The 25,060-nt window shown below is 43.6% G+C and overlaps 2 protein-coding genes across 3 annotated transcripts in view; one reads left to right on the top strand and one right to left on the bottom strand.

The window, feature by feature from the left end:
* LOC126414911 (epidermal retinol dehydrogenase 2) overlaps positions 1-25,060 on the top strand; it is a 288,608-nt gene that overhangs the window by 95,445 nt on the left and 168,103 nt on the right. Inside the window, exon 1 of one of the 2 annotated variants that reach the window (XM_050083389.1) lies at positions 15,389-15,542. The exons of the other annotated variant lie outside the window; for it this stretch is intronic. Coding sequence (XP_049939346.1) covers positions 15,538-15,542 — 5 coding nt within the window. The 5' untranslated portion in view covers positions 15,389-15,537. Of the gene's footprint in view, positions 1-15,388; positions 15,543-25,060 lie in introns of those variants that run through there. 2 annotated transcript variants of the gene reach the window in all.
* LOC126455193 (calaxin-like) overlaps positions 1-25,060 on the bottom strand; it is a 210,949-nt gene that overhangs the window by 80,279 nt on the left and 105,610 nt on the right. The gene's annotated exons all lie outside the window — the stretch shown is intronic.

The following is a 25,060-nucleotide window of genomic DNA, read 5'->3' as shown; positions in this document are numbered from 1 at the left end:
TCGCAACTTGCGCTAACTCCCGTGTTAGTAAAAGCACCAGGATTTTACTTTCAAATATTCCCTTTACGATGAGGAAATAATAATAAAAAATAAACAGCTACCAATCTTTATACACTGCGGTTTTTATACAAAGACATATGCAGCCTAAACAAATCACTTCATCTTTTGCAACTTGGTGTAGATAGGAAAATACGCCAGTTCTGAATTTATTGACCTTCTTTGTTAACCAAGAAGTATATGATGAGAAACGCAGTCAAGTGGCGTGGTGTGCCATGTACCACGTGTTATCTTTCAGACAGTGTACTTTCTCACTGTAATGTTGTCTCAAGGAACAGTATAAATTACATGTTCATACGGTCACAAGTATTCTTTCATATTGGCGTGAGCCGCTATTGATGCAGTGGTGCGTAAGGGTTTGCGTCGCTGACTTGGGTCTCCAGTTCAAACACAATCACCCGAAATTATTTGTTATTTAGATTTATCATTTCTGAGTGGTTCTCGAAGTTTCTTATGTTTATAATGTTTGTATACTCTCTAATAATCCATATTCGTATAGCACCACCCTCTCTCTGTCCAGAAATTCAGTTCTGTTCTGGCTGTATGTTGGTGTCGGCAATAAACATGCCTTCAGCGCTTAGTGTTGTACTTCATTGAAGACCCTGCTTTCGGATACCGACTTAAGTCTTTTTACGGCATGGCAGCATTGTCATGTGACACTTATACGACTGTTTGTTAAGAGTGAAACACTCAGAAACAATGGTCTGCAAGGCGCCACGGTAAGAGAACGTGTGTAACAGCGGAACCATAGTAAGTGATGTAAATGACAGAGAGGTGACGTGCACTTAAGCCCAACAGCGCCCTCTTTTGTTCGACCGGGTAGGTCAGTGCCACCCAACGCTCAGTCGGTGTGCAGCCGTCATACGAAGTGCAAACGTGTAATCGAGTGCACCATGGCTCGCAGACACCGCAGGGTGGAATAATCGGCACATACGTTCGAACGGTCCAGAATAACTGGTCTCCGGGAGGCGGGTCTGTTGTTCCATGACACTGCAGCTAGTACAGGGCACGCTGCTAAAACACTGAGGCGTATGTGGAATCAGTGGAGCAAAGAGGGCTGTACACAGCGCCACAGCGACCACAGAATGAAATGATCGCCATCTTGTCCGCTTGGCCGTAACGGACAAAACAACTTTATCCACAGTGGCCCGGATGTGGACATGTCGCCGCCTTCTGCGGGTTCAACTTTCGACACGCGTGCCATTGCGTTGGCTTCCATTGAAGGACCCGATAACACTGCAGACTGCACTGTGGACGTGAACGCAGACACTGGCGTGCGGAGCAGCAAAATGCAGTGTTTGCGAACGAGTCCCGCTTCAACTTGTACTACAGTAATGGCCGCATACGGAGTGTACATGCTGCAGTGGTGATCGCACACGGCCACTGTGGCCGAGTGGTTCTAGGCGCTTCAGTCCGGAACCGCGCAACTGCTATGGTCGCAGGTTCGAATCCTGCCTCGGGCACGGATGTGTGTGATGTCCTTAGGTGTAAGTAGTTCTAAGTCTAGGGGGCTGATAACCTCAGATGTTAAGTCCCATAGTGCTCAGAGCCATTTGAACCATTTTTTGGTGCTCGCAGGCTGTATTGTTCAGCGACATAAAAGCTAGTGTTACCAGACGCCCCGTATTTCCCGGGACGTCCCCCATTTGCGGCATAATTTTAAATTACCCGCCGTGACAGGCTCCGTCCCGTATTTCAGCCTTGTTCGGTTATTACTGCGGCATCTTTCGCGCTACAACTGGCAAGTACCTAATATCTATACAAGTACAGCAAGAAGATACGGCTAGCTCGGTTAACAATCTATCATAGTGCCGGGTGGGCTGATATTGAGATTCCTACCCTCTCGCCCGACGCCGCGCGTCTCTAAGGACCACTGTTTTACATTCTTCTATTTGCTTACTATACATTTCATTTTCTTTCTACAATTTTGTGTTTACATTTTCATTCGTTTTCTGTCACGTTTAAATGCTATGTCACCGCGTATTAACAATACTGGAACGATTTTTTTATTCCGTTCTTGACTGTCATTCTACTTTAAAAATTCGGTCATTTGAGAGAACTACTGAGTGTTGAACGTGCAACGCTTGTGAGTCATTTCTAAAACTGCAGAAAAAATTAGTAATTTAAGTGACAATAACACAGATAATTCGTCTGGGAGTCGTGGAAGCCTTACTAAGTATAATCCGAACTCATATTAACAGAATCTTCCGTCGGTTCTTGGTAGAACAACATTATAATAATAAATGAAAAGCACCAGTTTGCTTTTGTTCTACAATATTATTTTTATTGCTAACCGGTTTTCGGCTTACAAGGCCACCTTCAGGCATTTACTGAGTATTATCACCAAAGAAGTTAAACGTTAGCAGACCACATTGGAAGAGAAGTAACACATCTAGAGTGAAGTAGAAACATACAGTGAGTAACATCTTTGCAATGAAATAGTAAAAACTGAACAGTACATAAATAACAATGGAGTTGACAGGAAAACCTTTAGCACAAAATATGAATAGCATGCCTACATAACAGTTTCTATTGATAAACAAAACTATTGAAATAAGATAAAATTAGTACTAGGCAAGGCTGCATCAAGAGGTATGAAACATGGAGAGTGATACACAACCAATTAAAAAAGAAGAGACAGTTGTCAATGTAAATACAGAATATACAAGGAATTTAAGCTATATCAATACGATAAACAGAAATTAATAAATGCAGGAAAATTGAGGTGTTTGAGGGAACCTACAGTTTGTGAGTGTGGTGGTACAGCATTTTAACATTAACATTATAATCAAAGCAGTGGCTGTATACCAGTGTACATTAAATAAATGAGCAAAGTAAAATATGAACAGTATTTGATGAGAAAACTACAAGGGGAGTTAAACATGGACAGTAATACAAGTACAAGTTAAAAGCAAACCCTTAACTATTGAAACTACAGCATATGTGGAATACAAAGACAACTGCAACAAATAAAACGACTTAATGACTACAGGAAAATGGGAATATGTAGGAAGAGAGAGTGTGGGAAGTGATGAACAACAAAGATGATGAAGTTTAGGAGAAGGGAAGTGTTGAGTTGTGTCTGGTCATTTACGATGAGATCTGGACTGTGAGCAAGACGTTTGTTAATTTCCAGGGCTTCCAGCAGGTTGAGTTTATGGCCTTTGTTTGCTAAGTGAAGTACATGGGACACTAGCTGGTAGTTGTGACCCTCACTCAGTACATGCTCAGCAAATGCAGAGTCTGAATTCTGCAACCTCCAGCTGCGTTCATGTTCAGCCAGCCTAGTTGATATGTCTCTGCCTGACTGACCAATGTAAAATTTGTCACAATCAGAACAGGTGATTTTGTATACCCCACTGTTGGCTAATAACTGGATCTTATCTTTGCTATTAAAAACACACTGGGCTGTAGTGTTCCTGACATAGTAGGAAACCCTATACTTGCAGGATTTCAGTGCTTTGGCTATAGTCTGTGATAACTGACCTAGAAATGGTAGAGTACACCATTTCTTGCAGACAGTGGATGGGGAAGCAGGTGGGGCATAGAGGAGGGGTATAATTTTCCGTTTTTGTTTCCTGTGCAAGATGTGGTCAATAAGAAATGGATTGTAGCCGTTGGCTGAGGCAATAAATTTTATTGTATCTAACTCTGTTTTAAAATCATCTCTGGACATGGGGATGGATATGAGATGGTGTACCATTGAGTGGAAAGCTGCATGTTTATGAGCTATGGGGTGTTGTGAGCAAGAAGGTATTACTGTGTCTGTAGTAGTTGTTTTTCTGTAATTTTTTTGAAACAGTGTGTGTGTGTACTGATGTCAATGGTGAGATCTAAGAAGTTTATGGATTTGTTGCCAATTTCCATAGTGAACTGGATATTTTTATGTTGACCGTTTAGGTTTTTCAAGAATGTGTTGAGTTGTCTTGTAATACCAGTCCACATACACAGGACATCATCTACATTTCTAAACCAGTATTTGATGTTTGCACTCAAAGGTTCTGTTTTTAGAAAATTTTGTTCAAAATGGTCCAGAAATATTTCAGCCAACAGTGGACTAAGAGGGGAACCCATAGCTAAGCCATCTAATTGTTTATAAAGAGTGCCTTGCAACTGGAAATAGTTCTGTGCAAGGCAGGTCTGTTTGGCCAGTCTCAAGTCATTCAATTCCACAGGATTGACATTAGACTTGTGCATCAGCTCCGTCAGAATGTCAATACATTCTACTACTGGTATGTTAGAAAACAAACTGCTGACATCAAAGGATACTAGTTTATCACTGTGTGAGACAGATATACCTTTTAACTTGTTTACTAGGTCCACAGAGTTTGAAATACCATGCTTTGGTTTAAATTTAGTCTTGCTCTTAATTAGGACATCAAGTTTACTGGCTAGTTTGTAAGATGGAGCAGTGAATGATGATACAACTGGACGAATAGGAATATCTTGTTTATGCAGTTTAGGAAGGCCGTACATTCTAGGAGGCACTGGGTTCATATTAGTTAACAGTTTTACTTCAGATTCAGAGAATATGCTTTTGCATGATATGATTGCATATTTCACATCCTCTTTGAACAATTTAGTAGGGTCTTTAGGAAGGACTTGGAAGCCTGTGGTATTCATAAAATCATTAACTTTATCCACATAATCACATTTGTTCAAAAGCACAATACTGTTGCCTTTATCAGATTTTGTGGCAACGATACCTTGGTGTTGTAATTTCTGTTTTAAGGACTTGAGGGTGTGAAAGTCAATAGACCGTGGGATGTTACACACGAATTTGGTTTCGTTCTTTAGTGCATTGGCAACTATATATTTGGCAGTGGTGTCTTTCGTTAAGGCATATTCAATATCAACTTTCATAACATCCAGTTGTTTTTCTGATGGAGGGTGGGGAGGAGCATATTTAAAACCTTTTTCAAGCACTTTTTGTTCCTTTGGGGACAGAACCAAGTTCGATAAGTTAATTACACGTTGCGAAAAATTTTGTTTACAGTTTGAGGTTAGAGGTTCACTCACCTTCCCAATCATAGATAATTTCTTGTTCTGATGCAAAAATACGTCGTGAATATATGTACTGTTCAGTTTTTACTATTTCATTGCAAAGATGTTACTCACTGTATGTTTCTACTTCACTCTAGATGTGTTACTTCTCTTCCAATGTGGTCTGCTAACATTTAACTTCTTTGGTGATAATGCTCAGTAAATGCCTGAAGATATCCTTGTAAGCCGAAAACCGGTTAGCAATAAAAATAATATTGTAGAACAAAAGCAAACTGGTGCTTTTCATTTATTATTATAATCCGAACTGGTAAAATAGTTATTCCTGGTTAAGACAAGTAAAAGAAAAGTCGTACAAGTCGTACAAGACGTACTGTCGCCTGTGCAATAAAGATATCTCGTTTGCTTATGGAGGCGTTGCTGATGTAAAACAACTTGCATCTATTAAATATCACTTGACTGTTGTCCGCGCCCGGTAGCTGAGTGGTCAGCGCGACAGATTGTCAATCCTAAGGGCCCAGGTTCGACCCGGCTGTGTCGGAGATTTTCTCCGCCCAGGGACTGGGTGTTGTGTTGTCCTAATCATCATCATCATTTCATCCCCATCGACCCGCTAGTCTCCGAAGTGGCGTCAAATCGAAAGACTTACACCTGACGAACGGTCTACCCGACGAGAGGCCCTAGTCACAAGACATTTACATTTTAGTACGGAGCAGCACAGCAACGTCCTGCAGTCAGAGTCGCAAGACATCGTGGAATGGAATGTAGGAGCTCCTGAATATGCTGCAGGGGAATACTCTGCCACGCGGTTTGTAAGCGCGTCCACAAAGCATCAACTGTGACTGCAGGAACAAGTTGCCAACCGACCATAACCTAGATATATTCGATGGTTGATACGTCAGGCGAAGGACAAGCCAGGGAAGCAGAGGTAACCGTCGTTCTTCGTAGAAGGCTAGTGCGTTCCTCTCCACATTCGTCCGGGCGTTGTCCTGCTGAAATATGGCATGTGGAACGGTCTGTTCAAATGTGTGGGAGATATTATGGGACTCAACTGCTAAGGTCATCAGTCCCTAAGCTTACACACTACTTACCCTAAATTATCCTAAGGACAAACATACACACCCATGCCCGAGGGAGGACTCGAACCTCCGCCGGGCCAAGCCGCACAGTCCATCACTGCAGCGCCTAGACCGCTCGGCTAATCCCTCGCTGCTGGAACGGTCTGAAAGAGTGGCAGTGCCTTGATATGAAAAATCTCCCTGATACAATGATAGCTGTTCAAATTGCCCTCAAGACATAGGAGACGGTGTCGCGTGTTTAGGCAGTGGAGCCCAAACCATCACACTTTGCGTTTGTCAGTTTTGCCAAGTAGTGTCCATTTTATTTTATTTTATTTTATTTTTTTTACCCTGTAAGGGACAAATACTCGTTTGGACAAAAAAACGGGATTTCATTTTGTCCTCGGGACAAATGAAAAAATTATTTTTGTCACTTATTGGTCTTTATTGCATTTTAAAGAATAATGTATAAGTTTGAATATGCTTTGTTTGGTTTTACATATTTAAAAAAAACAATGCAGTTATATTAATAGCAGAAAATGGTCATTAATACAATTTTTATCAAATTCGGGGTACATTTATTTCCTACATCAGTCCATTTTAATGCCATCTGTGAAGAAACCCTTTCTGCGACGTAGATGGAATTAGGGAACTTAAAGGTGAACGATAAGACGTGAAAAATGTTATGGATTTCATTCTTGGAAAACCATTCCATGATTTTCTTCCATTTCTCAATCGCTTCCTTATATCTGTCGTCAAAACAGTGTGCCATGTCTATGCTTCTTTTAATTATTTGAAATTCTCCGTTTAAAGAGTTCATGTTCAATTGATCGACCCTTGAAAGTTCCGCAGCTTTTTGAAAATGGTCTTAATTTATTGGTGATTTTAAGTCAAAAAACAGAATCCTGGAAAGCATGTTGTTTTCTGGAAATGTATTAAGCTGATAACTGCCTACTAGAGATACCAAACGATAATAAACTGATGCGACCGAGCGATTTGAACTCGCTGTTTGCGTCTCTCTTATGCTCTAATAGGAGTATATCATATGTGGCTGTATAGCAACTAAAAACAGAAGTCGGGGAACAATTGTACTGTTGACTTTTATTTTACGACTTTTCAGTATAATTTGACCTCGCTATTTAATATTGCATGGCACGGAATGCCATGAACTTCTACATTACAAAATATCATAAGCGTTATGTCATATTTAAATCTGAGAATATATCGGTGCTTTTTGCCACCATTGAACCAAAGAAAGAAAGGAGGCCTGGCGGAATCAGATCATTCATCAATCGTTGTGTCTATGTCTCACGATCAATTGAAGGCTCAAATGGCTCTCAGCACTATGGGCCTTAACTTCTGTGGTCATCAGTCGATCAGTTGAAGGCAAAGAGCATAAACATCGGTGAACTGTTGAGAAAACCACGCAGGCACTGTGGCAGCTTAGCGACGAAGATTAACTAGAAACATAGGTTTATTGGTATTCAGTTACATCCAGCAAGTTTCACATAGTTCCTCGATAAAGAAGCCATGAGGCCTGATACTATCACACATTACCGGAGATGGTAGGTACATAGTGTTATAGAAACAATTCTGAAACACCATCTTCAGATACATAAACAGTTCTGAAGAGCTCTCTTTGGGTTTTTATTCAACCAGTGTAGAAAATGGAAGCTTTCCGCGTACGGAATGCACTTTAGTCGACGAGTCAAACGCATTGACGTCGGCGCAAAAGCAAGGTAATGCTTGAGATCGGTAGTGGAAGGTGCTAGAATGGCTTAAGTCGAATTGCCGTTCCAGAAAAGTCACTGTTTGAACGTGTAACGAAAGTTCTGTGGTGATTCTTCTCAACTCGCTTTCTATGTTTCCAAAATGATCACAATTCAGATATTACTGATTGATGTAGAATTCACCCTTAACCTCATGCCCCAGTAATATTTATAATCTCAACGGTCTGTACCTCATTCTACACGCGAGTATCGTTTCCAGACGTGTGTTCATGGCGGTGTTGCTGTCTTACTAGCCCGTTGTGTAACTACGGCTGAAACAGGACAGTGCGACCTTTATCTGCTGTCGGCCTCACGTGGTATCGCGTTACCATTGACTCACACAGTGCGCCATTTCGCCATCCACCAGTACATACACAAATGTAAATTGCGAGAGTTCCGTCAAGTACACCTATGTAAGAAAAACAATTTTATATTCTGAGCAACCGCGGCTGTTGAAGGGCATGATGGCAGGAAGAATTCCGCTCGCAGCTGGTAAAATTGTTGTTTATTAAAACGCGACCGGTTTTCGCGGCTTTAAGCCGCATCATCAGGAGAACAACGTTAAAAGATCATAGGCAGACCCATCGCTCCTAGGCAAACAAACTGTACGAGGTGCATTCAAGTTCTAAGGCCTCCGATTTTTTTTCTCCGGACTGGAAAAAGATAGAAACATGTGCATTGTTTTAAAATGAGGCCGCGTTCATTGTCAATACATCCCAAAGATGGCAGCACCGTACGGCAGATGGAATTTTACCGCCAGCGGCGAGAATGAGAACTGTTTTAAATACTTAAAATGGCGACGTTTTCCTTACTTGAACAGCGTGCAATCATTCGTTTTCTGAATTTGCGTGGTGTGAAACCAATTGAAATTCATCGACAGTTGAAGGAGACATGTGGTGATGGAGTTATGGATGTGTCGAAAGTGCGTTCGTGGGTGCGACAGATTAATGAAGGCAGAACATCGTGTGACAACAAACCGAAACAACCTCGGGCTCGCACAAGCCGGTCTGAAGACATGATCGAGAAAGTGGAGAGAATTGTTTTGGGGGATCGCCGAATGACTGTGGTACAGATCGCTTCCAGAGTTGGCATTTCTGTGGGTTCTGTGCACACAATCCTGCATGACGACCTGAAAATGCGAAAAGTGTCATCCAGGTGGGTGCCACGAATGCTGACGGACGACCACATGGCTGCCCGTGTGGCATGTTGCCAAGCAATGTTGACGCGCAACAACAGCATGAATGGGACTTTCTTTTCATCGGTTGTGACAATGGATGAGACGTGGATGCCATTTTTCAATCCAGAAACAAAGTGCCAGTCAGCTCAATGGAAGCACACAGATTCACCGCCACCAAAAAAATTTCGGGTAACCGCCAGTGCTGAAAAAATGATGGTGTCCATGTTCTGGGACAGCGAGGGCGTAATCCTTACCCATTGCGTTCCAAAGGGCACTACGGTAACAGGTGCATCCTACGAAAATGTTTTGAAGAACAAATTCCTTCCTGCACTGCAACAAAAACGTCCGGGAAGGGCTGCGCGTGTGCTGTTTCACCAAGACAACGCACCCGCACATCGAGCTAACGTTACGCAACAGTTTCTTCGTGATAATAACTTTGAAGTGATTCCTCATGCTCCCTTCTCACCTGACCTGGCTCCTAGTGACTTTCGGCTTTTTCCAACAATGAAAGACACTCTCCGTGGTCGCACATTCACCAGCCGTGCTGCTATTGCCTCAGAGATTTTCCAGTGGTCAAAACAGACTCCTAAAGAAGCCTTCGCCGCTGCCATGGAATCATGGCATCAGCGTTGTGAAAAATGTGTACGTCTGCAGGGCGATTACGTCGAGAAGTAAAGCCAGTTTCATCGATTTCGGGTGAGTAGTTAATTAGAAAAAAAAATCGGAGGCCTTAGAACTTGAATGCACCTCATAATGAATGGGGCACTTCCTCCTTACCTTTCGCTCGCCATAATATTGACGACATTCTCTGAATAGTAACTTTTGACTAGGAGCGATGGGTATGCCTATGATCTTTTAACATTGTTCACCTGATGATACGGCTCAAAGCCGCGAAACATGTCGCGTTTTAATAAACAAGAAAATGGTTCAAATGGCTCTGAACACTACGGGACTTAACATCTGAGGTGATCAGTCCCCTAGAACTTAGAACTACTTAAACCTAACTAACCTAAGGACATCACTTACATCCATGTCCGAGTCAGGATTCGAACCTGCGACCGTAGCGGTCGCGAGGTTCCAGACTGAAGCGCCCAGAACCGCTCGGCCACCGCGTCCAGCAATAAACAACAATTTTGTCAGCTGTGAGTGGAATTCTTCCTGTATGTAAGAGGTGCATCTCGCAAACAACTAAACCGCTAGTTACCAGCAACAACAAAAGCTAACTCGTTAGTTTTAATTTAAGGTAGGTTTTAGGTTAATTAGTTTTAACTTGACGCATGTTTTAGGCTACTGTGCATTGTTCGCAGCATTTACTGCGAAGGGACTTCAAAAAGTGAGTTACACGTCACTATACACTGCCAAGAAACTTCTATTGAATGCTGCACTTCACATCAAAGTTACACAGATACATGACGCTGTTTTGCATAATCGTAACCATGTTTTTGCAAACTACAATAGGAAACTTATGCCAATTTTTCAATTCATCGACGATAGACATCCACTCCTTGGTCATGCAGTTATTCGAGTACATCTGTGTGAAAGCCCTCAGCCTGTTTTCCCCAGATCGTCTTCCAGTTTGCAGAAAACATTCAAATCGCACATATGAACTGTATGGCCAATGTTTCTAAAAAGCCCATAGAAAGCATGAACGCGAAGCTTGCGTCGTGCGCGACTTGTCGGATGTTGCATTGTGGTAGAGAACAACAATGCCTTTGCTTAATACTCCACGTCTCGTTCTTTATTGCGTTGTGCAGCGTGCCAGTGTTGCACAGTACGTATCGGCATTAATGGTAAATGACCTTTGCCATAAACTCTGTGTACACGACTCTTTCACAGTGGAAGGAAACTGTGACCACGACCTTCTCTGGTGATGGCGCAACTTTGCGTTTCTTCCGCTGAGGTGAAGTTGTGTGCGTCCATTCCATAAACACGGGTATGAAGTAACAGACCCACGTCTTCTTGCCTGTAATGATGCGGTTTAGGAAACGATCACCGAGACGCCATAAACCCTGCGCCTTGGCTCCGGTCCCGTGAACTGACATACGGTCGGGAGAGCGGTGTGTTGACCACATGCCCCTCCATATCTGCATCCAGTGACGCCTATGGATGAGGATGACACGGCGGACGGTCGGCACCGCTGGGCCTTCCTGGCTTGTTTGGGCAGAGAGAGTTTGTGCTCAGGTGACAGTGGCCGGCCGGTGTGGCCGAGCGGTTCTAGGCGCTACAGTCTGGAACCGCGAGACCGCTACGGTCGCAGGTTCGAATCCTGCCTCGGGCATGGATGTGTGTGATGTCCTTAGGTTAGTTAGGTTTAAGTAGTTCTAAGTTCTAGGGGACTGATGACCTCAGAAGTTAAGTCCCATAGTGCTCAGAGCCATTTGACAGTGACAGTGGTCGCGGAACCCAGCGTGAGCAAAATTTCAAATGGTTCAAATGGCTCTGAGCACTATGGGACTCAACATCTTAGGTCATAAGTCCCCTAGAACTTAGAACTACTTAAACCTAACTAACCTAAGGACATCATACACACCCATGCCCGAGGCAGGATTCGAACCTGCGACCGTAGCAGTCCCGCGGTTCCGGACTGCAGCGCCAGAACCGCTAGACCACCGCGGCCGGCGAGCAAAATTTCCAATACTGCATACGATCCCGGACGATGTAATGAGCGCTGCCAATAGATATGCGCAGGTGTTAAAGAATGCCGGCGGTAGTCATTATGCGAAAGCTCCGAATCAATTTCTAGATTGCCTCGATATTATCGTCTATGGTCGATGTCGATGGCTTTCCTTCGCCAGCAACACCAAATTCTGTGAGGTTTTGGTCAAATTTCTTACAGCATTTCACCATCGATGGATGCGACATTGAATTTGGTCCATATATCGTCAGAATGTCAGGGTGAATCTGGATGCAATTTAGACGTTTTACTCACAAGAATCGAACTGTCCTAAGACTTCTCACTCCCACACTGTGACGCACATGTTATCCATACTGTAGCGGAAACGTCTCTGCAGGAAACCCGGGCCGTTTACTCACTTCTGACAACGCGCAGCTTTTATTGTGTAATGGTCTTAGCACGGTACGACATCGGTAACGTATTCTCTCAAATCCCTATCTAGAAACAACAGTAGGTGCATGCAGTGGAAGAACTTTTTCGTTGCCATCGCTTCTATCAATTTAAATAGAAAAGTTATGTGAAATCGTCTGTTTTAGAAGAGCAAGTGCACCTTCGTTCGAATAATGTCAGGTTATAGTTCAGGTCATGGCACTTGTATCATTTCAAGCGAATGAACGATGCCCGTAAGACACTATGGGTCAATATGTTAAATTGTGAAAACAGAAACACCGAAAATATAGCCCCTGATTTAAGGCTTATTAGACAACAGTTGTACAGCTTAATGTGAGGAACAGGATACAGCTCACACAATCTAGGGTCATTCTCTAACGGCTTTTTATAGTCTGTAGATACTTTAGTTTTTGCGGTTACAATTGTTTAACCGAATCATGTGAAGTAAAAACCTATATTAAAACAATACATTCTTGTTGTGGAGGATCGGGTTCAAGTCTGTCACAAATACACATTTAGTTTTTCGTAGTTTCCCTGTATCACTCCTGCGAATGGTTGGCAGTCTACGACGGATTCGCTTATAATTCCCTTCTATTCTGCCCTCTATCTACAGGGTGTCTCCAGAAACACCGACAACCTTTAGCATCAGGTTACTTACCCCAAAACAACAAAAATGTATAGTAAACATACGCCATAAAACGGATACCTTAAGTTCTATGTGCACTTGCTCAGTAGAAGAGATGTTTCGGACTAGTGAAGATGAAAAAGTGCTCATAAAATGGTTCAAATGGCTCTGAGCACTATGCGACTTAACTTCTGAGGTCATCAGTCGCCTAGAACTTAGGACTAATTAAACCTAACTAACCTAAGGACATCACACACATCCATGCCCGAGGCAGGATTCGAACCTGCGGCCGTAACGGTCGCTCGGTTCCAGACTGTAGCGCCTAGAACCGCACGGCCACACCGGCCGGCCAAGTGCTCGTAGATCTTAAGGTGTGTATTTTAGAGCCAATGTTTACTGGATACTTTTTTCTTGTTTTGGTGTAAGGAACCTGATCCTAAAGCGCTTGTCGGCGTTTTTACACCATGGTTTTAAATATTTTTGCCTTTTTCAAAAAGTCCAAATAAATGCTATCTTTCTGTTTCATGAAGTCACGAACCCGACTGGCATGTTCGGAAATAATATGTTCGAAATTTCATAAACAGTCTTGCACTGATCATGGCTGACTGTTTCATTATCCTCCCCGTCCCCATCCCTTCCCTAGGTAAGATTCTGGTTTGAGTGTCGTAATACTTGGACTTGGCTTGCGTTCCTCGAAGCAACATTAAACGGAAGGACAGCGACAGAATGTTCACTATTCTGGAAGATCAGTAATTCAGAAAGGGGTACCATGCTGCTACCGACAATATCCAAATGCGATATATTGCGAGAAGCCTGTGGACGTAGTCTTTCTGTTGCTAAAGTTGCATCGTTCCTTCCTTATTCATCACACTCGCGTTTCATTCCTTCTGCAGGGAGCTCATTAATGATTCTCTTAGTATTTTTAAGTGGCTCCAAAATTCATCTAAGAAAAAAACTTACATACCTGGAGAACACTGGGGGTTCTAATGTGTTTCTTAGGGACTGATCAAAAGGCCCTTTCTTATTTGAATTCACCTTCTAACATAATGTGCTGTGTTCCGTCAGGCAAACGTTTGGAGTCACACACATTCGTCAAAAAAAGCATAGCGGGGCGACGTGCTGGTCTATTTCGGAGCAGCATACACACATTTGCTACTTTGTAAATCTGTCAAATGAAAATGTGGTTCTCTGTCCTCATACAAGATTTCAGCTCTTAATTTGGTATTTTCTGCTTGAGACGTGTTGTACGAGGCGTGTTTTTTAAGTAAGTACCGTTTTGAAATTAAAAAAAGACTTGGTAAGATATCTTAATAATTTTATTTTTACATGAAATCTTGTACCTTAATCTACGCACTGATGCCATTACAGTCTGGTTCTTCCTTGTTTACGTTGTGTACTGAGTGTTTAAGATGCCTCCGATAGTCGTGATTCCCGCCGACTGTGAAGTACTGACTGTTATAAGATTTATTAGTGCTAAAGGCCTAAAAGCGATCGACATTCATCGTGAAATCTGTGCAGTTTACGGAGAAAACATGTGGGTGATGGAATGTTAAGAAAATGGGTGAGTGCATTTGAAGATGGCCGCACAAATGTGCATGATGAACAACGGAGTGGGCGTCCTTCGGTCGTTAATGAAAGTTTGGTGCAGGAAACGGACAATAAGGTGAGAGAAAACAGACGCTTTACGATTTCCTCCTTGTTGGATGACTTTCCTAATGTTTCTCGTAGTGTTTTGTATGGCATTGTGACCGAGCACTTGAATTACCGAAAACTGTGCGCACGTTGGGTACCGAAAATGTTGACGGATGTGCACAAAACCAAAAGTTTAGACAGTGCATTGACTTTCCTTGAGCGGTACCGACGGTGATGATTTCTTAAGCCAAATTGTTACGGGCGATGAAACATGGGTGGCCTACGTCACAGCACAATCAAAGCAACAGTCCATGGAAGTTGAGCAAGGACATCGTTTTGCTGCAAGACAATGCCCGTCCGCATGTGGCGAATCAGACCAAAGATCTCATCACATCTTTTCGATGGGAAACTCAAGATCATCCTCCGTACAGCCCCAATCTTGCGCCCAGTGATTACCATCTGTTTCTGCACTTGAAGAAACACTTTGGCGGTCAGTGTCTTCAAGACGATGACGAAGTCAAAACAGTGGTGATGCAGTGGTTAACAAGTCAGGCGTCAGACTTCTATGAGGAGGGTATTCAAGAACTGGCACAACGTTATAACAAGTGCCTCAATATTGACGGAAATTATGTAGAAAAGTAGATTAAGGTACAGGGTTTCGTGTAAAAATAAAATTTTTTAGATATCTTAGCACGTCTTCTTTTTAATTTCAAAACGGTACTTACTTGAAAACACGCCTCTGATTAAGGAGTGGAAAGGAACCCTGTGGTATTCACTGTGGAATACGTGAGATATCACATTAAGTTCGCAATACATGGGAGGTACATTGTGGTAATCCGAGGAGAAAGACTGACCTCGGAGCATCTCCTATTCAGTGTCTGGCATTGCGGAAGATGGGAAGTACCCGGCGGGGGAGATCTCGCTGGCGGGGAGGTATCATTGATCCCGCATCGGGGTGTGTTGTGGGTCGCTGAGGACTGGTGCGCGTGCGCAGTAAGAGTCGGTCAGTGTTATCTGCTCCGAGCTGGGACGCCGCACGGCAGTGCGTCGCGTCGCGGGAGCCAGGGCGCACACATCGCCGTCGCAGCACACCCTGCTACACACAAAACACGCGTGCTGACTGTTCTACTCTCCAGTGACAGCCGCCACCAGACATGACGTGAGTAACACAGCGCCCGCACTTGCCGTCCCAGTCGCGCGCATGCTTGATACACAGTCGTCTGCTGCCAAAAACACTGAATATAGCGAGGTGCGTCTCAGAGGTTAGAATAGACGGGCTAGAAGAAAATATTAACTGCAGTAATCGGCTTAAGCTCTTGTAAAAGCATGGAATCGCAAGTGTGTGCGGTTAGCCGAACATTTTCGTACTGCTACTCTTTTTTTCACAGCGAATTGAAATGATTCAGACGGTAAACACTCGCGTCGTCTGGATTGTGGTGAGGGCTTCAGTTTCTCAATGCAGAAGGATGAATAGTGTAAAAGTGCGTTTTTTACATTGGTCGGCCGGCCGGTGTGGCCGAGCGGTTCTAGGCACTTCAGTTTGCAACAGCGCGACCTCTATGGTCGCGGTTTCGAATCCTGCCTCGGGCATGGATGTGTGTGATGTCCTTAGGTTAGCTAGTTTTAAGTAGTTCTGGGCACTACGGTACTTAACTTCTGAGGTCATCAGGCTCCTAGAACTTAGGACTACTTAAACCTAACTAACCTAAGGACATCACACACATCCATGCTCGAGGCAGGATTCGAACCTGCGACCGTAGCGGTCACGCGGTTCCAGACTGAAGCTCCTAGAACCGCACGGCCACACCGGCCGGCTACCCTGGTAATAAATTAATTCATTGCATCTTTCCTAGTCAACTTTATCTCTCTTCGTAGACGCACCTAGTGCCACCTTCCATATACATTGAAGCGCCAAAGAAACTGGTATAGGCTTGCGTATTCAAATACAGAGATAGGTAAACGGGCAGAATACGGCGTTGCGGTCGGCAACGCCTACATTAGACAAAAACTGTCTGGCGCAGTTGTTAGATCGGTTACTGCTGCTATAATGGCAGGTTGTCAAGATTTAAGTGAGTTTGAACGTGGTGTTATAGTCGGCGCACGAACGATGGAACACAGCATCTCCGAGGTAGCGATAAAGTGGGCGTTTTCCCGTACGACCATTTCATGAGTGTACCGTGAATATCATGGATCCGTAAAACATTACATCTCCGACATCGCTGCAGCTGGTAAGAGATCCTGCAAGAACGGGAACCACGACGACTGAAAATCGTTCAACTTGGCAGAAGTGCCACCCTTCCGCAAATTGCTGCAGATTTCAATGCTGGGCATCAACAAATGTTAGTGTGCGAATCCTTCAACGAAATATCATCGATATGGGCTTCCGGAGCCAAAGGCCCACTCGCGTACCCTTGATGACTGCACGACGCAAAGCTTTACGCTCCGCCCGTCAACACCGACATTGAACTGTTGATGACTGGAAACATATTGCCTGGTCAGACAAGTCTCGTTTCTAATTGTATCGAGCGGATGGACGCGTACGGGTATGGAAACAACCTCGCGAGTCCATGGACCCTGCATGTCAGCAGAGGGCTGTTCAAACTGGTGGAGGCTCTGCAATAGCGTGTGGCGTGTGCAGTTGAAGTGATATGGGACCCCTGGTACGCCTAGATACTGCCCTCCAGGAAGCGTGTGGCGCGCAAATTATTCTCGGGACTGAGACCTGGCTGAACCCTGAGATAGGAAGTTCTGAAATATTTAGTGAGGGTTTGAACGTGTTCGGAAAGACAGATTAGACACCGTAAGAAGTGGTGTCTTCATTGCAGTTGACAAAAATATTGTGTCTACTGAGATCGAAGTAGAGTGTGATTGTGAAGTTATCTGGACACGTTAAACAGGGCTAGGGGAAATAAAGTCAATTGTGGGGTGTTATTACCGGCCACCAGGTTCCATCGTGACAGTTCTAGAATCATTCAAAGGGAGTCTACATTCTCTATTGCAGAAGTACTCGGATCATGCTATATTAGTCGGAGGCCACTTCAACCTACCTAGTACAGACTGGGATGTCTATGGATTCATTACAGGTGGTACAGACAATACGTCGTATGAATTACTTTTGAACACATTATCCGAAAACTGTCTTGAGCAGCTAAATCGACAGCCAACGAGTAATGGAAATGTTTTAGATCTGGTAGCCACGAACAGACCAGACCTCATCGACGGTGTCAGTGTTGAGATAGGGATTAGTGATCATGATGCTGTCATTACGAGTATGGTTACGAAAGTTAAAAAGTCGGTCAAGAAGGCTAGGAGAGTATTCTTACTAGAAAGAGCAGATAAGCAGTTGTTAGCATCCCACTTAGTAAATGAATCGACTTCATTTACTTCCGGTATGATGGACGTGGAAGAATTATGGGGAAATTTTAAACACATTATAAATCACGCAATGGTGAAATATGTGCCGAAAAAGTGAGTTACGGACGGAAAAGACCCACCGTGGTTTAACAGCGCAATTCGGAGAATGCTCAGGAACCAAGACAGTTGCACTCGCGGTACAAGAAAGATCGGGAGAATGAGGACAGGCAAAAGTTAGTAAAGATTCGTGCTGCTGTAAAAAGAGCGATGCGCGAAGCATTCAACCACTACCACCGTCATACCTTAGCAAAAGGTCTTGCTGAAAACCCAAGGAAATTCTGGTCCTACGTAAAATCGGTAAGCGGGTCGAAGGCTTCCATCCAGTCACTCACTGATCAGTCTGGCCTGGCAACGGAAGACAGCAAAACGAAAGCTGAAATTTTAAATTTAGCATTTGAGACATCTTTCACGCAGGAGGATCGTACAAACATACCTCCGTTTCAGTCTCGTACACATTCCCGTATGGAGGACATAGTGATAAACATCCCTGGGGTTGTGAAGCAGCTGAATGGGTTGAAAATAAATAAATCGCCAGGTCCTGATGGGATTCCAATTCGGTTTTACAGAGAGTACTCTGCTGCACTGGCTCCTTACTTAGCTTGCATTTATCGCGAATCTCTTGCCCAACGTAAAGTCCGAGCGACTGGAAAAAAGCGCAGGTGACGCCTGTATATAAGAAGGGTAGAAGGACGGATCCTCAAAATTACAGACCAATATCCTTAACATCGGTTTGTTGCAGGATTCTCTAACATATTCTCAGTTCGAATATAATGAATTTCCTTGAGACAGAAGTTTCTCAAAATGGTTCAAATGGCTCTGAGCACTATGGGACTTAACATTTATGGTCATCAGTCCCCTAGACCTTAGAACTACTTAAACCTAACTAACCTAAGGACATCACACAACACCCAGTCGTCACGAGGCAGAGAAAATCCATGCATCAGCACGGAATAGAAAGCATCGCTCCTGCGAAACTCGCTCTTTTTTCACATGATATCTTGCGAACCATGGATGAAGGGTATCAGACGGATGCCATATTCCTTGGCTTCCGGAAAGCGTTTGACTCGGTGCCCCACTGCAGACTCCTAACTAAGGTACGAGCATATGGGATTGGTTCCCAAGTATGGCTCGAAGACTTCTTAAGTAATAGAACCCAGTACGTTGTCCTCGATGGTGTGTGTTCATCGGAGGTGAGGGTATCATATGGAGTGCCCCAGGGAAGTGTGGTAGGTCCGCTGTTGTTTTCTATCTACATAAATGATCTTTTGGATAGGGTGGATAGCAATGTGCGGCTGTTTGCTGATGATGCTGTGGTGTATGGGAAGGTGTCGTCGTTGAGTGACTGTAGGAGGATACAAGATGACTTGGACAGGATTTGTGATTGGTGTAAAGAATGGCAGCTAACTCTAAATATAGATAAATGTAAATTAATGCAGATAATAGGAGAATGCTGAAGATAAGGTGGGTAGATCACGTAACTAATGAGGAGGTATTGAATAGGACTGGGGAGAACAGAAGTTTGTGGCACAACTTAACTAGAAGAAGGGATCGGTTGGTAGGACATGTTTTGAGGCATCAAGGGATCACAAATTTAGCATTGGAGGGCAGCGTGGAGGGTAAAAATCGTAGAGGGAGACCAAGAGATCAATACACTAAGCAGATTCAGAAGGATGTAGAATGCTGAAGATAAGGTGGGTAGATCACGTAACCAATGAGGAGGTATTGAATAGGATTGGGGAGAAGAGAAGTTTGTGGCACAACTTAACTAGAAGAAGGGATCGGTTGGTAGGACATGTTTTGAGGCATCAATGGATCACAAATTTAGCATTGGAGGGCAGCGTGGAGGGTAAAAATCGTAGAGGGAGACCAAGAGATCAATACACTAAGCAGATTGAGAAGGATGTAGGTTGCAGTAGGTACTGGGAGATGACGAAGCTTGCACAGGATAGAGTAGCATGGAGAGCTGCATCAAACCAGTCTCAGGACTGAAGACCACAACAACAACAACAGGAAAAAGAATCCCGTAATGTTTGAATACTCCATTAGTAGTGTAGCGCTTGACACAGTCACGTCGATTAAATATTTGGGCGTAACATTGCAGAGCGATATGAAGTGGGATAAGCATGTAATGGCAGTTGTGGGGAAGGCGGATAGTCGTCTTCGGTTCATTGGTAGAATTTTGGGAAGATGTGGTTCATCTGTAAAGGAGACCGCTTATAAAACACTAATACGACCTATTCTTGAGTATTGCTCGAGCGTTTGGGGTCCCTTATCAGGTCGGATTGAGGGAGGACATAGAAGCAATTCAGAGGCGGGCTGCTAGATTTGTTACTGGTAGGTTTTATCATCACGCGAGTGTTACGGAAATGCTTCAGGAACTCGGGTGGGAGTCTCTAAAGGAAAGGAGGCGTTCTTTTCGTGAATCGCTACTAAGGAAATTTAGAGAACCATCATTTGAGGTTGACTGCAGTACAATTTTACTGCTTCCGACTTACATTTCACGGAAAGACCACAAAGATAAGATAAGAGAGATTAGGGCTCGTACAGAGGCACATAGGCAGTCATTTTTCCCTCGTTCTGTTTGGGAGTGGAACAAGGAGAGAAGATGCTAGTTGTGGTACGAGGTACCCTCCGCCACGCAAGGTTTGGTGGATTGCAGAGTATGTATGTAGATGTAGATGTAGATACGACTCTGACAGATGACACTTACGTAAGCGTCCTGTCTGATCACCTGTATCCGTTCATGTCCATTGTGCATTCCGATGGACTTGGAAAATTCCAGCAGGACAATGCGACGCCCCACACGTCCAGAATTGCTAAAGAATTGCTCCAGGAACACTACTCTGAGTTTAAACACTTCCGCTGGCCACTAAACTCCCTAGAAATGAGCATTATTGAGCATATCTGGGATACCTTGCAACGTGCTGTTCAGAAGTGATCTCCACTCCCTCATATTCTTACCGATTTATGGACAGCCCTGCAGGATTCATGATGTCAGTTCCCTCCCGCACTATTTCAGACATTGAAATGATAATTAAATCAAGACCCTAAGCTTTCGACAGGCACTGATATACATCAACGGGGACAGTTGAAAATGTGTGCCCCGACCGGGACTCGAACCCGTGATCTCCTGCTTACATGGCAGGCGCTCTATCCTTCTGAGCCACCGAGGGCACAGAGGATAGCGCGACTGCAGGGATTTATCCGTTGCACGCTCTCCGTAAGACCCACATTCCTAACTTAATGTCCACACTACATTCGTAGTGGCCCTGGCCATTACACTCATTACTGGCGCAGACAAACTTACCGAGTCCCGTAAGAGTGCGGGCAGTGCGTGTGCAGAAGAAAATGGTTCAAATGGTTGTGAGCACTATGAGACTCAACAGAGGTCATCAGTCCCCTAGAACTTAGAAGTACTTAAAACTAACTAACCTAAGGGCATCACACAAATCCATGCCCGAGCCAGGATTCGAACCTGTGACCGTAGCGGGTCGCGCTGTTCCAGACTGAAGCGTGTAGAACCGCTCGGTCACACCGGCCGGCCCAGCGCAGAAGGAGGTCAATGGCCGGTTAGCCTTAACTATATGAAGATGGTATCTATTCTTTCGGATATGTCCCAAAGAACAGATACCATCTTCATATACTTTAGACATTAATCGAGTCCATGCCACGTCGTGCTGTGGCACTTTTGCGTGCTCGCGGAGGCCCTACGCGATATTAGGCATTCTACCAGTTTCTTCGGCTCTTTAGTGTTGCAATAACGTGGTGTTTGCAATTCCTTTCCAGTAGTAAAATGATACTGTGCAGTGACAATTCTCTGGACGGATACAAGCCAATCCATTTTTTACGTCATTCTATGGTTTTTCTCTGCAGATAAAGACCTAACGGTGATTTGTTGTTGTACATGAGTATAAAGCTAATCAATTGTTGTTGTCGGTATACCTTGAAAACCAGGAGTCCACTTCGTGAGCTCAACGTCATAGACGTCATACTGATTGGCTGATTGTGTACCCATCCTTGTCTTTTAACATTCTCAGAATATCTGTAAGAAATTGAGAATAGTGTGCCATAAGATTTTTGGCGACCTGTAGAGCAGATGAAAGAATGTACACAGAGAAGGCGATGAAAGAGCTAAAATAAAATAGCTATGTATGTGTACTGTCTAGGAAGCCTGCAAACTAGCTTCGCTAGACAAACAATCAAATAGTCTCATTAATGAGTTTTATTACAATAAGAAAATTACAGTACTTAATTTTGGCAATTGCACAGATGTGTCGCAAGCAAAGGCCGACATACGAAATAATACAATGTTCTTCAGTATAGACAATCCCAATTCGGTGCTACATAGAGAGTACAAGTGAAGTAATCTAGCGTTGATGCTGCTATCGAAGTCACTAATCTTGAACCTGCTATTGAACTGGTCAGTCACCAGTCGGTCGCAGCGCTTATGCCCTCTTCACATAGAGGCCGCTGCCGTTACGTTGTCGTTCTTGAGGGAGGGCTGGTCACCGTGCGATTGGCAGACTTCTTCTCAGTCTTCCCATCTCTCTCGTTTCCGACTGGCGTGTCGGCGCTTGACTTTACGCCGTAACGGGATGGACTTGTTGGTGGTAAAGGTGTTACATTAGAAATGTGTATGATGGTTGTTGAACGACAGTGCCTTGATGAAACTTAAAACACAGTAATATCAGACTGACACATCTAAGCCGTGATTATAGTCACCGATAGCATCGGCAGGGGACAAATCCATGGTCACACACGGCGAATATCACAAGAAAAGAAAGAAAAGAGTTGCTCAGTTAGAGCTAAGCAACACTCCGTTAGTAGATAAAAGACGTCTGCCAGTTTTTGTATTCTTGAAGCAAGCTGGCAGTCAATGCTGTACACTTCACTTGTCGGAGAGAACACGGTTTATACCTCCTCCTTTCTCTGTCTTGGACGTGAACAAAATTGTGCTCTGAGAGGCAAAACAGTCGGCCTTGCTTGACAATACGCAAGTATTCGAGTACATGTATTAAAAACACTTGTCGGAGTACCTTTCGATCAGTGATCTCTACACAACCTGGATGTAGAAGTCTGGTCTCTGAGTATAGAACTGCAGCGTGTCTGCAAATACACCTGCTTTGCATCGTCCGTCATATTGTAGTTTGGCAAACAAATTTCCATCGTTCTGCATGTGACAAAGAATTGCAGACTGATTTCTTGTTTTGAACTTTATGTCAACATATGATGTACTAGGCTGATGAGGGAGCGGAATTGATAAGTATTTTCTTTTCGTATTCTAGTGACAGTACCTAGCAGCCATGTTGTAGTTTGGGAAGAAACGAAATATGGGCATCTATGGCTGGCACGATCAGATAGCTGAAGTTCAACATCCAGATTGTACAGAGATCACTGCTTTCGATTCACAGCTTCAACCACTGGTTACGTCAACTTTCTGGGTTGCCGACCCTCCAACTAGTTCCTTGAAAGTTTCCGATATTGCCTCCCGACGGCAGTCTGTAGTGACTTTTGTTTGCTGATTTTGGCTGGGGTGTTTTTCGACAGACATCCCATATCTTTTCATATTTTGTACTTACAACAATCCCTGAAAGTTTGCCCATCAACAAAGAAGTACCCTATGTACATAACGTCAGGCGACTGAAAAAAGTACTTTGTCTTAGTCCATTTCCCTGATAAGGCTTACCTTTATTCTTTGTCAGCCAGTCTCTCGTTTTTAGCAGATGATCACTAAATTTCTTACAGCTTACCATTACAGGGCACCTAACTAGTATTTTCTGTCGAATAATTTCAAAAAAAGAAAACTAGCTAATTCGCTATTGTGGTTCAAGTGATTAGTGTATACAGCGACATTAGCACAATATGTTATATGTTTTAATTGTGTAGTATTTTATTTTTGACATGTTGATGTTGTCTGACACTTTAATTACAATTTGACGCAACATGACTATGTGACTTAGTGTTGTAAAAAGGATATACATCTAGTAATGTTAAAAGATCCGGTTACGACAGCGTATGTATATTTTGATATGCAGCCTAATGAGACGTAGCGACAGCCCAGCATACAGTACCCAAAACATTGATGGAAAAGAGGGCCACACGCTGCGAAGATGTCAAATGGTGAGAGTTTGTATTGCTACAATTGATCTCTCCCTTGCTGGCTAGCTTGACAAACGCGTAGACGGGCAGCTGAGAGTTTCGACGGACGTTTGGTAGCTTCATACTGCCGTAATACTTCGTGTGCAACGCTGTTCCAGAGAGAGAGTCGCCTTTCGTGTAAATTTCCGGGGCCGGACGCAGGGGATAACTAATTGTATCCTCCTCCGTGAGACCAAAAAGATCACACGCTCGCGGAAAAGTAGCCTCCAGCGAATAACCTTGTGTTTGTCGGCAACAGACAACATCAAGTGTGGGAAAAGGATGTCGTCACCTTGAGGCGAAATAGCTGCCGCAAATGGAAGCCATCACTAAAGACACTGGTCAACATTACTGTGGTTATTAAAGAAACAACCGGTTGAAGTACATCGTGTACAACTGCGAAGCAGTATGTAATCTATCACAACTAGCGCCGTCTGATTTCACTTCCTACTAATGTCCAGCTACTGTCCAGTAATAGTGAAGGAAGATCGGTTTATTGATGATGAACACTCAACCTCTGACTTCCTTAGCTTTGTCAACTGACGTCCTTACTCGTGCAATCTAGAACTGCTTCAAATGAAAAATACGTATTTATCGTATCTAGAGATTTAGGTACCAGGTTTTAAATTGTAAGACATTTCCAGGGGCAGATGTGGACTCTGACCACAATCTATTGGTTATGAACTGTAGATTAAAATTGAAGAAACTGTAAAGAGGTGGGAATTTAAGGAGATGGGACCTGGATAAACTGACTAAACCAGAGGTTGTACAGAGTTTCAGGGAGAGCGTAAGGGAACAATTGACAGGAATGGGGGAAAGAAATACAGTAGAAGAAGAATGGGTAGCTTTGAGGGATGAAATAGTGAAGGCAGCAGAGGATCAAATAGGTAAAAAGACGAGGGCTAGTAGAAACCCGCGGGTAACAGAAGAAGTATTGAATTTAATTGATGAAAGGAGAAAATATAAAAATGCAGTAAATGAAGCAGGCAAAAAGGAATACAAACGTCTCAAAAATGGTATCGACAGGAAATGCAAAATGGCTAAGCGGGGATGGCTAGAGGACAAATGTAAGAATGTAGAGGCTTATCTCACTACGGGTAAGATAGATACTGCCTACAGGAAAAT

The sequence above is a fragment of the Schistocerca serialis genome, chromosome 1 (genome assembly GCF_023864345.2).
Source record: "Schistocerca serialis cubense isolate TAMUIC-IGC-003099 chromosome 1, iqSchSeri2.2, whole genome shotgun sequence".
NCBI lineage: Eukaryota > Metazoa > Arthropoda > Insecta > Orthoptera > Acrididae > Schistocerca > Schistocerca serialis.
The sequence above is the reverse complement of the archived record's forward strand: the minus strand, read 5'-3'. Positions and strand labels throughout refer to the sequence as shown.